Source organism: Ctenocephalides felis, unplaced genomic scaffold, assembly GCF_003426905.1.
Source record: "Ctenocephalides felis isolate EL2017-DRISC unplaced genomic scaffold, ASM342690v1 CF-g0.4_SCAFFOLD_03573, whole genome shotgun sequence".
NCBI lineage: Eukaryota > Metazoa > Arthropoda > Insecta > Siphonaptera > Pulicidae > Ctenocephalides > Ctenocephalides felis.
In genome coordinates this window covers 12,520,424-12,532,494 of record NW_020539727.1, presented here as the reverse complement: position 1 = coordinate 12,532,494, position 12,071 = coordinate 12,520,424, and the positions used below count along the sequence as shown (strand labels likewise).

Here is a 12,071-nt window from a genome sequence, read left to right as displayed (position 1 = left end):
ATGTTATTGATTAATTAGTGATATTATTATGTGATAAGAGAAAAAATTGAACATCACTTCTATTACGATCAATAAAATCGTAATATGGCCTAACAAAATTTAATTTTATACCTATTTTTTCCTATTATTGCAAACTTTATAACAAATTTAAACTCGCCATTGAAGCTTCTTTTCTAGTAAAGAATGTTATTTTATACTGGATAGGAATTTATATTGCTTAGGAATTTATATTTGTTAGGAATTTTTATAATTTGTTGCCAACTGAAATTAATTTACTTCTTGACGTTTCAAGTTATTCTGAATCGTTTGAGACCAAAATTAGAACCAGAATGCTTATGCAAAACTATTTGAGGCTTCTTCAAGCTTTCATCATTTAAAAAATCTATTATATTTACTTCCATACTAAAAATATTGTATATCCAAATCTAATATTATCTAATATAATCTTGCATATTATCTTGATCTATATAACAAGTCTGTTATGATATTATTTATAAATCAATTTGTTATTATTATTATTATTAAATATGTTTGTAATGCAAAAATTAAAATTGATAGATTTACGTAGAAGATTTGGATGGCAGACTTTGCGCTGATTTTAAATTAAAAATTGATAGCAATGATTTTTTTTCAGATAATTTTAAGATAAATGATTACACGCATAATATAAAACAATGGACGAATTAATCGATAGTGATATTGTAAGTGAAGTGAAGCCTCGGAAAAGATATAAAATTTGGAAAATTTTGTGAATATTTTGGAAAGGTAAGTGAAAATTACATGTTCTAGGTAACTTAGCTTATAATAATAGTTTCTATTAATTGCACACAAAGATTCAAAAATTCCTATCATTATCTATCTCAAAGATTTAGTCTCATTTGTAATACACGTGGTAATTTTTTTTAAAAAAATTTGGTAAAGAAAAGTTGTTTAAGATATTTGAAATTTAGATAAAATCTTCGAAATTGGATATATGAATACATTATATTTATAAAAAAAAATTTAAAAGCTAGTAATTGTAAATTTTCGCACATTTTTTTATCACCTGAGTTAATAATCAATCTAGTCAAATTTTTTAGTTTTGTGAGCACATTTTTTTAAAAAAATGTCTCAAAATTTAATATTATAATGTATAACAAAATGTGATTTTAAATGCACTATTTTTATTATTCTGTTTCAAAAATTTAATCGCAAATTTTAAGATTGTGATCATATTCTGTTAAAAAAAAATATGATCTAGATAAAATCTTTGATTTTTGAATTATTATATAATTGTAGATTGTAAAATATTCTCATCGTCATCTGTGGCAAAATATTGTTTTAGATTTTTTTTAAATTGAATATCGACTAATTTTTATTTGAAATCTAGATAAAATCTGATTTTAAGAAAATAAGTAAATAGTATTTATTTTAAATGATCAATTTATCTTAAAATGAATAAAGTTTAAAATCATGTATTGGACGCATTTTCTATGATTTTAAACAAGTATTTAAATAATTAGTTACTTTTCTTTAGAATTTTGTTAAAACAAATTGTTGAATATATTAAAATTTAGATGAAATCTGTAAAATTAGTTGTGGACTTTATTTGTAAAAATATAAAGATCATAAGTTCAACTTACTACAATTGTAACTTGCAATTGTAAATTTTTGCACATTTGTTGTGATTTTAAACAAATATCTGAATTCTCACATGATCTTTGCCAAGAATTAAAATATTGTTTCAAATTCATGTCTAAATCTAAAATAAATTTTGTCATCGAATAAGTCAAATTGAAATACGTATTCGATTTCAAAATATTTTATTCGCAAAAATTTTAGAAATTTAGGAAATATTAAGAAAATATTTTTAATATAACAAATATATTGATCAATGCACTGAAATATACATATTTGTCACATTTAATAGTTTTATTTTTTTTAATGCTTTACTAAATTCTAAGGAATAAAAAAAAATTTAACTTCTTGTTCTGAGAATTTGGATAAATTTTGCAATTTATAGTGTTTATTATATATAAATTTTGGAAGGTGATTGCAATACTTTTTTTTAAATAATTTTATAGAATGAAGATTTTAGCAGTATGTACTTTGGCAATTGTTTGCCTGGTACAATTTTCCCAAGCTGGAAACATCAGAAATAGCGATTTGGCAAAAAGGGCAGAATTGCAAAGGGCTCTTCTAAATGTAGGACCAAGAAAGACAGTGGTAAGTTTCATAGAAACAAAACAGAAAGATTTTTCAGTAAATACTTTATGTACAAATCTGCAAACCCATTTCGGTAATAATCATTAGTAAAATAAATTTATAAAAAATACTTCTGTACTTTTACCAAATTTTTAACAGACTAAAATTATATTGGTTCAAAGATAATGGTTCTAATTGACTAAACTTAAACAAGTGATTCCAAGACATTTTTAATTATTCATAAGTTGTTACTAGAATTATTTTTTGCAGTACTATATTTTTGCAAAATTTGAAACTTGAAAAATAGAGACTGTCAATTTGATATCAATATTATTAATATTTGTTTCTGAGACTGAATATACCTTCATGAACAACAGGTGAACAGTAAAAAAAATGTCAACAATTAAGAAGAAACAATCGGTCAGATCTTTGGCAAAAAATACCTTTCAAATTTTTCATAAATTTTTAAAATCAGTATTTTTAAACGCCACGATGAAAAATTTTGTCTGAATAAACACACTTATATTAACTTTACCAATTTTGATGTCAGTAGTTTCTGAATGGAATGATAAGGTGGTAAACAATTTTTTTTTTTGAATGGACAAATCAAATCTGCTATCATTATTATCTACAGTTCATATGTCAAAGCAACAATAAGATACTAAATGATGAATGATTTTATTATCAAAATCAAGATGACATCTACTTATCTAAATCCTGTAAATCCAATCAGATTGATTATCTTGTTTACGTCGAAAATCACAAATCTTATCTCAAATTTTCAATAAACATTTCACATTAAATTTATTTTTATTAATATTTTTGGAAAGGCAGGTCCAGCGGTTGTGGACTCTCTCTATATTATTCGTAGTTTCTATAACTTTTTGAAGTTATTAAAATGAAAAATATTTTCTAGGCAAGACAGATATTACAGCTGTTCAAAGAATGAGATTATATCGCCTGCAAAAAAGTAAAGAAAATACAAGCAGTCAATGAATGTATGTTAATTTTAATTCATGAAGTTCTTCAAACACAATTATTACATGATGAGTGAAGTTGCGAAAACAATATTTGTTTAGGCGTTGTTTTACATAATCCACTATGTGAATAAATATTATAGAATTTGTTAATCAGCAATTACTTCATTTTTCTAATAAAGGTTCATTTCTAAATGCTAATTACAATGACAAACCGATCATGTCATACTCGAAGTATGACTTCAATTACATTATTGTTTTTAAATATTATACATATTTTTAATGCTATTATAAATATATAATTTATAAATCATCATTATATAAATGTGTATAATGGTCGACACTAATAAATGTGTGCATCACGAGTGTTACCATATTACTAATAAACATTATTCCAAAGTGTTATATGATGTATTTATTTTTACTTGAATGCTATCTTGTACAGTCGCAAATAAGCTTTACTTCAATCGCGTGTGATCCTTACGCGCACTCTTTTTTTATTATAGCCTGAAATCATCGAAAAACACGGTTATCCATCAGAAAAACACAGTGTTCAAACTGCTGATGGATATATATTGGAAGTACATAGAGTTCCTCATGCCAGAGGAAGACCCAATAGTGTCACCAAAGGAGTTGCATTCCTTCAACATGGACTTTTCTCCAGTTCTGCTGATTTCTTAGTCAGTGGAGATAAATCCTTAGGTAAAAACATGTCTTAAGTCACTAAATACAAGATGAATGAGAATATTATTATTATTATTTAGGGTTCTATTTGTCGGAACTTGGTTACGATGTTTGGTTGGGCAACGCCAGAGGAAACACCAATTCTAAGAACCATATCTCATTGAGTCCTGCTCAATCAGCATTCTGGCAATTCAGGTAAATAATTAGTTGAAAGTGGCATTTTCCCTTGAGGCAAGTTAATAATTGACTTAATCAACCAAAATTGAGATTTAGATATTTAGATAATCGCTTTTGATTAAATCTAAACATATCGATTTCCAATTGAATTTTCTCAAACATATTTAAATTTTTTGTGATATTAATTACATTGCACGAACACGTGCTTCTATGTCCTAGAATTGTAGTTTATTATACCAAATTTAAAAGAGTTGATAATGTTTGACTCATCACATCACAAAAGCATAATCGTTTTTCAAACTTTGATGAATTTTTAAAATTAAACTACTTGTCGTAAGGCCGAAATATTTCAGTAAGTTCTGTAAGACCATGATATATATCAACATAAAATGTTCCTATATAAAAAAGTTAATTACAAAGAAAGGGTACAAAGAAAGCCGATCTCTGTCCAAGATTAATCAGCACTATAATATCTTTTGGATAGTTTTTGAATTAAATTAGTTTTCAAAAATATAAACAAGTTTTTACAAAAATCAAATTCAAAGTCATTTTATCCAAAACTTTTATATCGGAGTGTATATAACTGTTAGCATGGAAATGTAGTAAATTTTATCTAGTTTTTCCCTATCGAACTCAAGAAGATTGCTTTCATATACAGTTTGTAAGTAATTTGACAAAAACCAAAAAAGTCTCCCGAATTTTTTATTTATTACTAATGAATGAAAAATGAAATTCAAAGTCGCTATATTCAAAACTTTTATATTGGAGTGTGTATGTAACAGTTAGCATGTAAATAAAAAAAATCTAGTTTCTTCCTATTTAACTAAAGAAGAGTACTCCTATATAAAATTTGAGAGTAATTTGAAAAGAACCAAAAAATGTCTCGAGTTTTCTATTTATATAATAGCTTGAAGTTTTTTATTAAATTTAAGTTTTTGCCGTTATATTTTTATGGAATTACCAAAGATTCAATTCAAAAATTTCAATTCAATTTCAAAAATTTCTATCCTTAAATCAGTTTGACCCCAATTAGGATCGCAAAAAATTTCAATGAAAAATATTTATACCAAATGAATAAATCGTTTAAAAATATTCATTTATTTTATTTATATTTTTATATTTATGTGAGGTCGCCAAAAAACTCGGCTAAAAATGGCTTTTAAAATTATGAAATCGGTTCAGCCATTTTTTGAGAAATAGTCGACGAAAGGTCAAAAATCTGTACATACCCACACACACACACACACACTTTTCCCAAATTTGGTCCAATCAAATTAATAAAATTTATATTAATTTCTGAATTTTAATCATTTTTCTGTGAAAACCTAACCAACTACTTATAAATCGTTTAAAAATATTCATTTATTGAAGTAAAACTTCTTTAGGCGCGATATGGGTGTAAAAATTTCTTTAGGCTACACGGGTGTAAATCCGTACAAATGCAACGAAAACGCCAACGTGAAGTTGAACACTACGACGCCGTAAGCGCTGATGTCGCGAGTATCCACTCCCGTCATGTCATAAACCCTATATGAACTTGCATTAATTGAATCACGTTTTTTATGTTATGTCCTCATGGAATAAGACTTTTCTTAGAGAATAAATGTGTCATGGAATATAATAAATTTATACTGAATCTCGTTGAAGACAAAATAATATCTACTGCCACGGATATTTATGTAGGTTGCCATGCGACAGATCAACAATCATACATTCGTCAGCAGTTTCACAAATATCGGTTATTGATACCGGGGGTTTGCCGTATGAAATAATTTTAGTTCTGAATAAATTTTACATTATAACAACTAATATTGATGTAAGTGATGGCTTAGCTAATGGTTGTGTAGGAAAATTAGTGTACATAGAACGTGGCGATAATGATGAACTTCTACGTTTATGGTTTGAATTTCCTGGTAAGATAGGTAACAAAATAAGAATAAAGCTGCACATCATATTCAAACTCTTAATATCAGTAGGACAGCTGTGCCGATTCTCAGGAGATCTTCATCTATTCCAATGAATAGAAATAAAATCATATTTGTCAAAAGAAATCATTTTCCTTTAGTGTCTGCTTGTGCACTCACAATACACAAATCACAAGGTGGTACTTTTGATAAAATTGTATATGAATACAATAAAACACATAATCAGCAGCTTCTATATGTTGCATTATCACGAGTTACCAGCATTAATGGATTGTTCATAATTTCAAAAAATTTTATCATGGAAGAAAACGGCCAGCAGGATTAATGAACTTAAAAACTGAATTCCAAAGACTTTCATCTTGTAAATTAATAACACAAGAAGAAAAATTGAGTGAGATAATAAGTTTGAACGACATTTCATTGTTTTCCTTTAACTGCCAAAGTTTACGAGCTCATTTGCCTGATCTGCAAGATAAAGTGCTACAACGTTGTACGTTTTTGTTATTTTCGGAAACTTGGATTAATAATGAAGAACGAATTGATATTCAGAACTATTACTGCGTTACTCAATACAAACGATCGGACTCAAGAGCAGGTGGTGTAGCTGTCTAATGTCTATCATTCATGTTCAGATACTCTTCATAATGCGACTCCTATGCAGTTTCTTGCGCCAACGATATTACTGGATATTCCTAATGAAATTACACAAGTAGGTGATATTACACACACAGAATCAAACATTAATTATAGTCGTCCTTTACATTTCTCCCAATAAAAACATGTCAAATATTATTAAATTTCTTCATCAGCAGTTACTTCATTTTTCTTATGAGGGTGCAAAGCTTTTAAACACTAATCACAACGAGATACCATTAATTCTTGCTGGAGATTTCAATGTCAATTTTCGTTCAGAAGAATCTCAACCATTAATTGATTTTTTAAATAATAAATTTAATTTAACAATGAATAATTCTCCATTTGAATCAACCACAAGATATGGCACGACTATTGATGCAGTTTTCTCCAGAAATGTACATAGTTTACAAAGCAAAATTTATGTCTCTCATTTTAGTTATCACAAACCTATTATATCATATATGAAATATGATAGCAATTAATCTATCGATGTTGTTTTAAACTGTGTTATTGATGTTATGTGATTATTAATAAATGATTTTTAAAATTCAAATATGATGTTTTTTTTATTTTTATCTTAATTGCCTACTCATACAATATTAAAAGTTTTACTTCAATCGCGTGTGATCCTTACGCGCACTCTTTTTTTTTTTCATGTGTGAGGTCACCAAAAAAACTCGGCTAAAAACAAACCGGTTTTAAAATTATGAAATCGGTTCAGGCGTTTTTGAGGAAAAATCGACAAAAGGTCAAAAATCTGTTCACAAAACCACACAAACTTTTTCCTTTAGTCCAATCAAATTCAAATTTTATTAATTTCTGAAAACTATCAAACTATTAAATGGACAGTTGTAAATAAAATAGAGAATAAAAAAATCTGAATTTTAATCAATATTTGCTCTGCTCTATATAATAAACTAAATATAAAATTTGTGAAAATTTTGCAAGTTATTAATAATCACTTATCTATATTATAAAATTTGTAATAATTTAGCAAATTATTAATAATCACTTATCCATTTTTCAGTTGGCACGAAATGGGAAATTTCGATGTAACTGCCATGATCGACTACATCCTTGCAGTAACTGGTGAAGAAAAATTACACATCATTGGTAAGAAAATTATTTTTTTTAATTCCTAGCAAACTTATGAACCGATTCGGCCTCATAATAGACAAATGTTATGGCAAGGCTATGTTATGAAAAAACTTTCCATACTAAATATTGACAAAGATGTGGTTGCTGTGCAATCAGGCATTTTTCTCAGGTCGTTAGATAGAGAACTTAACCTAGAAGCCGCACAAATGTCAAAAAACTATGTTAGATAACAGGATCTTTCTGACCCAGCTTCATAACATACGAGTGACGTTGCAGTTTATGTGTGAATGCACAGCAAATACATGACATTTTGATAGTATTCAGTATGATTCAGAAGCATAATGTATGGAAGATGGAGCGTAACATGGCCTTGCCATAACATTGGTCTGTTGTGAGGTAGAATCGACATATTAGCATTTAATATTTTTTATGATTTTTGTTTTTTTTTAGGTCATTCCCAAGGATGTACTGACTTCGTAGTAATGGCTACAGAACGACCAGAATACAACGCCAAAATAAAATCCTTCCAGGCTTTGGCACCACCAATTTTCATGAAACATCAGCCAAATATCCTTCTGCAAATTATTGCCAGATTTGAAACTCAATTAGGGGTAATAATAAATATTTTTTTATTACAAAAAAAAACTAGTATCTATTATCATATTGTTGTTTCTGTAGTGGGTTGCTTCAGCAATTGGTTTGAATGAATTTTTGCCTTCCATGGGAATTATTGAAGAAATTGGCAAAGTCTTCTGCCAAGATGATGATTGGACTCAGGGAATTTTGTGCAATAATATCTATTTCATGATTGCTGGCTACAATCCTGATCAATTAAATGCAGTAAGTAAAAAATTGACTTATGAGTATTTTTTTTCCTCAATCAATTTATATTCCTTTCGATTATATAACAGCTGGTCTCCCTTTTTTGCACTAATTCACTTCTATATAATTTTATCAAATCATTTTGTACTTCCAAGAATTTACAGATACTTTTTAAAAATATTTGTATTTTTACGTTAATCATAACCTAGAAACCGCACAAATGTCAAAAAAAAGATGTTATTTAACATGGTCTTTCTGACTCAGCTTCATAACATACGAGTAACGTCGCAGTTTATGAATAAAACGCCTGAATGCATTTTTAGATTTTTATGATGATATTTTCAGTTGGATTGGATTTTACACTTTTTATTTAATTTCTAGACTTTGATTCCTGAAATTTTGGAAAATGTTCCAGCTGGTGCATCTACAAAACAACTGCTCCATTTTGCACAATTGATAACATCAGGTAAGCAAATATATAGATATAATTAATCTAGAAAAAATAATGGGAAATTTACGAAAAATAATGATGATTTGTACTACTTTTTGTCTAAATTGTAGTAATTAATAATTACTAAAAAATGACATATTTAAACTTATGTAATAAAATCGGTTCTAATTCATAAAACCGAAATTATAATTTATAATAAACTTAAAAAATTTAAATTACATCCAAATGCATAAAAGTTAATTTAAATAATTTATTTATACCTTGTAATGACAAAAGGTCGAATTTTATTTTTGAATATAAATTAATTTTAACTCACGCAAAACGGTAATTTATAATAAACCTCTTGAAAAATGTAAAATTTCACTAAACTGGTAATATAAAATAACAAATTGGCAAATTTGAAGATATAATTCAAACTTAGATATTCAAAACTATTTTAATTTATCAAGTCAAAATTAAATTTAAAATTAAAATTTAATTTATAATTTACTTCAATAATAATCAAAAATTTAGATAAATATCTAAGCTCATCTAAAGCAAATTTATGGCATTTAGTGATATATCAAACATATATATTTTAGAAAATTTTATTATATTTTATTAAATATTATATATAATTAGTTTACATAAAAAATAAAAATCTATTAAATAATTTGCAAAATGTAAAAATCCTTGAAATATTTAAAATTAATGAAAAATATTTTAATTTAATGTAAAATATTTAAAAATTAATTAAATCGTAATCTAATAATTATTTTTAAAAAAGTGGATAAGTTTTCATGGATTTTTTGAAAAATTTCTCAAAGTTGGAAAGTTTTAAGATTATTTTCAACAAATTTTTAGACATTCTTAAAACATAAAAATAATATCAGACCTATTAATACAGTATTTGACATAAATCTACAAAAACCTAATTTTCTTCATTAATCAATTATTTCTAATTAAAAAAAAATCTAAAAAAAAAAGGTTTATTAATAACCTAATCATAAATAAACAAAATCTTCTTCAAATTCAGCAAAACTGCAAAAAAACTGCTAAGCGTTTCTATATTAAATACCTAAATTGATATTATTCTATATTAGAACAATTTTTGCAAAATAGAAAATTTAATGCAAATTTTAGTTCATATATTAGATCATCTTGAAATGATACAAAATTCATACTCATTTTAAAAAAATATATAAATTTGGAGATAAAATTATACTAAGACATGTCCTGAAATAATAAGTATCAGTTCAGAAAATTTTTAAAAATTCTCCTAAATCAAAATACAAATTTCGAAAAAGCAAACATTGTTTATTAGTTTGAAACCAAAAATATCCAGTTTGATTCATTAGAATTTTTTTAAAAATTTCGAAAAATACAACACAAAATTTAAAACAATCTGAGCAAAAAAAGACTGTTTCTTAATTTTTGACCAAAAACAACCAGTTTTGATTCAGAATATTAAATTTTTAACTATCCGAACGAAAAAAACAGATTTCGTTTCTTAATTTTTGACCAGGAACAATCAATTTTGATACAACACAAATTTTATAAAAACCTCAAAAACATACTTTGTAAATTGGTTTTTTTGTACACTGGTTTTTCCTCAACTCAATTATGATTCAAAATTGTCTTCTAGAAAATTTGCAAAAAACAGTACAAGTTCATAATTAACAGTCTGTTTTTGTCGTAAAAGAAGTTTTGATCAAACTTTAATTTTTTTTTCAGCAAACTTCCAAAAATACAACTATGGATGGTTCAAAAATAATAAGATTTATGGACAAGCTTTTCCACCAAAATACGATTTGAAGAAACTTACTGCGCCAACTTATTTGTATTATTCTGATAAGGACAACATGGTGTCTGCTAGGGTAAATATAATTTAATATGTATATATATATATATATATATATATAATTATATAATATATATTAAAATAGAAAAATTCTTAAATCTTTTAAATGTTCCGACTTAATGTGTGTCATCATTCAGTAATCTAAAAAAACTAATTACATAAATAACAATAGTTGATATTAAATATAAAAATATAAAAAGGCCAAACCAAACCAAGAAAAACTCAAAACAAAATATATAAACTTTATTAAACACTAAACGGTCACCATTCTTTTCCTTATGTAAAAAAATAATAGGATTTTTGGTATTGAAAGTATGATTTAAACAAATGATATGTTCCGAAAACATTGTCTTAAACTGATTTGGATTTTATACATTTCTATAATTATTTATTTCAAATTATTTTTTTCAGGATGTTGAATATTTGGCAGACCAGTTGCCAAATATAAAAGGTTTGCTGAAAATTGCAGACAAACGTTGGGGTCATATTGACTACTTGATGGGAATCGATGCAATTGAATATGTTTATAGCCATGTTGCCAAAAATATGGAAAAAAGTTAAAGAATATGTATATTATGTTAATATAAAATAGAATTAGAATTCAATCCAACAAAATTTGCTTGTATTATTTGCTATAATAAAGTTTCAGCTAAAATTTGTCGAGTTTTTCAATATACTGTCTGTCAATATGAGTCACATATATCAATTAAAAATCATGGACATTTATATAATTATTTTAAAAAACATTATAAAACTATTTATGCTGGTAAAATAGATTAACATTTAATAAAACGCCATAAAAAACATTGTAAAATCACTAATATTTTATTATTATTATTATTATTATTATTATATTATCTTATTATTTCTAATATTATTATTTTTTTTATTTATTATTATCTGTCATTGTTTTTGTTACACTTTATTGTTTTTCTAGTAATATTTTTATTATTCAGAAGTTTTATTAATTTGATTTTTTAATTTTATTATAATTTTAATTTGCTTTTATTTTATATTTACATCATCATATTACGGATATCACTTCAACGTAAATACTATCCTTTATTTTGTACTCTTTTTATTTAAATTTATGTTATTGTTCATTATTGTTACTAGATGTTAAAATATTAAACAGTTGTAACATATATTGTAATTAAAAAAATAATAATAAAAACACTAAAAAACTAAAATCGTATAAAATTATCAATAGGACAAAAACAGCATCAACAAAAGGAATGATATATCTTGACTTTGTGATAATTACTAAGTAATTTTAA

The 12,071-nt window shown here is 25.7% G+C and overlaps 1 protein-coding gene across 1 annotated transcript; it reads left to right on the top strand.

The window, feature by feature from the left end:
- Positions 1 to 2,064: 2,064 nt before the first annotated feature.
- Positions 2,065 to 11,355, top strand: LOC113389554 (lipase 3-like). Its single transcript, XM_026626575.1, has 9 exons — positions 2,065 to 2,205; positions 3,668 to 3,863; positions 3,926 to 4,040; positions 7,611 to 7,696; positions 8,132 to 8,292; positions 8,360 to 8,521; positions 8,885 to 8,969; positions 10,668 to 10,810; positions 11,206 to 11,355. Exons 1-9 carry the CDS (start codon positions 2,065 to 2,067, stop codon positions 11,353 to 11,355), a joined length of 1,239 nt encoding a protein of 412 aa, XP_026482360.1.
- The last annotated feature ends 716 nt before the right edge of the window (positions 11,356 to 12,071 follow it).